The sequence below is a fragment of the Muntiacus reevesi genome, chromosome 2 (genome assembly GCF_963930625.1).
Source record: "Muntiacus reevesi chromosome 2, mMunRee1.1, whole genome shotgun sequence".
Lineage (NCBI taxonomy): Eukaryota > Metazoa > Chordata > Mammalia > Artiodactyla > Cervidae > Muntiacus > Muntiacus reevesi.
This window is the reverse complement of record NC_089250.1, coordinates 216,460,103-216,463,543: the sequence shown is the minus strand read 5'-3', so window position 1 is coordinate 216,463,543 and position 3,441 is coordinate 216,460,103. Positions and strand designations below refer to the sequence as shown.

At 44.3% G+C, this 3,441-nt stretch overlaps 1 protein-coding gene across 1 annotated transcript in view; it reads left to right on the top strand.

The window, feature by feature from the left end:
• Window positions 1-141: 141 nt before the first annotated feature.
• LOC136160851 (craniofacial development protein 2) overlaps window positions 142-3,441 on the top strand; it is a 21,355-nt gene continuing 18,055 nt past the window's right edge. The window contains exon 1 of the mRNA XM_065925027.1: window positions 142-316. Coding sequence (XP_065781099.1) covers window positions 256-316 — 61 coding nt within the window. The 5' untranslated portion in view covers window positions 142-255. The remainder of the gene's footprint in view (window positions 317-3,441) is intronic.

The window sequence follows — 3,441 nt, the reverse complement described above, 5'->3', positions numbered from 1 at the left end:
AGCATGCACAGCTTCAGGCCAGAGCCCGCGTTCTTCCAACCGCCCCAGCAGGGTCAAGCCGGAGCCTTTGGCCCGGAAGCATTGCCTTTCGATCACGTGGCACGCTCTGCGCCTGCGCACACCCTGCGGGGCGGGGTTGGGGGGGGAAGTTGCGGAGTCAGGCGCCATAGACCACGCTGCTAGTCTACGGTCCCTCCTGGAGCTTTGCTTTTGGGCGCCCCTGCTGCGTCCCTGTGGGCTCCGCGCGACAGCGACATGGAGGAATTCGACTCCAAAGACATTTCCACTTCGAAGGACGAGGACTGCGTGCCGTTGGGTGAGCGACTCTTACCTGAGGCGAACGGCGGCTTGCCCCGCCCAGCGCCTCGCTTGAGGCACGCTTGACCGATTGTGCGTTGGCCCGGCGGGCGGGTTCTCGAGCGGCTCGGCGTCCTCTTCCGCCTGCGCGCCCCGCGCGGCCCCCTGGGCCCGGCTTGTGTGATCGGGGACGTTTTGCGCAGGTGCTTCTCAGGGCCTGGCTTCGACCGTCTCCCTATTGGGAGCGCGAGAACCCTACCTCGGAGTCTGACGGTGGTCTGGCATCGCGTACCCTTAGCAATCCTGAATTCTTCTGAAAGGCAGTCTTATCCCCAGACCTTCCGTCCCCAGGGAATTGCTAGCTAGCATCACGTCCCAGATACATGTCTTCACTTTCTGTCCTCAAAAGGGATCTGGTTATAAAGTCCACATAGTGATGTCCTTTACTTCTTTGCAACCTCTATACTCATAGCTCTTCTTTCGGACCTTTTTGTTTTGTTTTTGTATATGCTTCTAAAACAGAACCCGGCCAAAATTTGAACCACTCCTACCCCTTCGCCATCCTGCGCTTTCCCCAGGCTCCCCATCTCATTAGATGTATCTGCCCGCCCAGTTGCTCAGGATAAAAACAAAACAAAAAACCCTTGGGAGTTGTCCTTATTCTCACTCTTTTGCTTCAGCCAGTCATTAGATTTGTAGATTATTCTTACAAATAAGATTCATTTCTGATCACTCCCTCACATTCCCGCTCTTACCGAGCTACCATTATTATTTGTGTGTGTGTGCTTAGTCGCTAAGTGGGTCCGACTCAATGGGACCCCATCGTTTGTGGCCGCCTATGCTTCTCTGTCCGTAGAATTTCCCAGGCAGAAATAGGGTGGTGGGTTGCTGTTACATCCTCCAAGGGATCTTCTTGACCCAGGGATCCAACTGGAGTCTCCAGTGTTCTCCCACGTCGCAGGCAGATTCTTTACCCACTGAGCCTCGGGGGGAGCCCATAATCACTAAGATTCACTGCACCAACGTTGGTCTTTCCATATCGTCCATTGTGATCATTTGAAAACTAGTTTTCATTTTAATCAAAGTTAACCATGAGTCTGCTTAAAAATAGATATTTCTGAAAGGCTTATTTTGAAAATGAACCGCTTCTATCACTTCTCATCCCTGTCAGTCCTCCCAAGAAGGAACTGTTTTCTTCTTGTAAAATTTGGTGTTTCCATTGTCTGTTGACTTAACCTATTCATGTTAGGTCTTCTTTTAACATCTCCTTGAGTCTTTCCCCTCTGCCAACACACACTTTGTCACCTTCAGACCCTTTCCACCTCCCCAGCCTGCCAATGTTCCTACCTCAGTTTGGGTTAGACTATTAACATTATTTCCTTTTTTTTTTGGTTATGACTTTGTAAACATTGAGTGGTATATAGAGTTACTGTTTTTGCTGCACTAGTTTTCTTTAGTGAATAATTTTCATTTTGTTGTTGCTTAGTCATCTGTATACTTCTGATTTGATTCTGAACTCTCAAAATTGTTTGAGTTACCTCCCAACATATATAGACTTATTAATCATCCTTTTTTTTGAAGTCCCTTTTTTTTTCTGACCTCCAATTTGGCTTTTTTTTTTTTTTTTTAATATTATTTTATTAGTTGGAGGCCAATCACTTCACATTTCAGTGGGTTTTGTCATACATTGACATGAATCAGCCATAGAGTTACACGTATTCCCCATCCCGATCCCCCCTCCCACCTCCCTCTCTACCCGACTCCTCAGGGTCCTCCCAGTGCACCAGGCCCGAGCACTTGACTCATGCATCCCACCTGGGCTGGTGGTCTGTTTCACCATAGATAATATACATGCTGTTCTTTCAAAACATCCCACCCTCACGTTCTCCCCCAGAGTTCAAAAGTCTGTTCTGTACTTCTGTGTCTCTTTTTCTGTTTTGCATATAGGGGTTTTTTTTTTGCATATAGGGTTTTTTGCATATAGGCTTTTTTTAAAATCATTTTTAAACCTAAGATTTGTCATCATGACCACCTCTCTGCATGTTCCATTTATCTTCCTTTTCTCTTGGATTCCCTGTTTCTTGGGTCCCATGTTGTCGTCTTTATTGGCATGTTCCACCAAAATGAGAATAAATAATCAAACAGCTTCTTGAACAAAATTGCCTGATAGAATCTTTTTTTGTTTTTGGAGACCATCACTATCTGAAAATAACCAGGTGACCCTCATGCATGATTAATAGTTTGGTATGGAATTTTGTGTTCTATAATAATTTTTCAGGTTTTTGTCCCATTATTTTCTAAGTTTCCAGTGTTTTTATTAAAAAAGTCTCTTGTTGATAGTTTTTACTCACTTATATAAAATGTTTGTTTCTGGAAGGTGATAGAATCTTATCTTTGTTTCTGATATTTCGCAGTGACATCCATCCTTCTGTAACTTTTTAAATGTGGGGAGGGGCAGTTGTCTTCATTTTTTTCAATTATCATCATCATTTATATAAACTCCTATGTTATACCTTATGGACTGGTACTTTGTTTTTTTCTATTTTTATCCTCTGTTTTCTAACTTTTTTTTTTTTTTTTTTTGCTTTATGAGAATATTTCAGTATTTTAATATTCTGCTTTCTTTTGAGTTTTTTTCCTCCTTCCATAAGCTGTCCGTAAATTTCTTCTTTGTGCAGCCTGGCATTGGAGTTGGTGACTTGGATGGCTTGGTGGGCTGCTTTTTCCACAATGACTTTGAGGTTCTTAGAGGAGGTGTTGGGAGCAGTCACAGCACAGATGATTTGTTGCATGTCAGCAACCCTTCAGCTGTTTGACATTGTAGACCAGAAACTTCCAGAAGCCACTGGGGAGCATGTGCTTTGTCTTCTTGTTGTCCTTATAACCAGGGTGGGCATCAAGATGTGGCCCTTGGATATTTTTAATTTCGAAAACTTTTTTGTTTGAAAACTTGTGTATAGCATCATATTCTTGTTTCATGAGTGCAGTGTCTTAATGCCCTGTAGATATTAATAATGCTTTCAGGCCTCTCGCCTTCTGAGATGGCCCACACTCTGAGGGTTTCTCTTATGACCACTCTTGCTTTTGAAGATGGCCCCATTCCCTGGGGCTCCTTTCTCCTTTGGAGATGGTTGGCATTCTGTC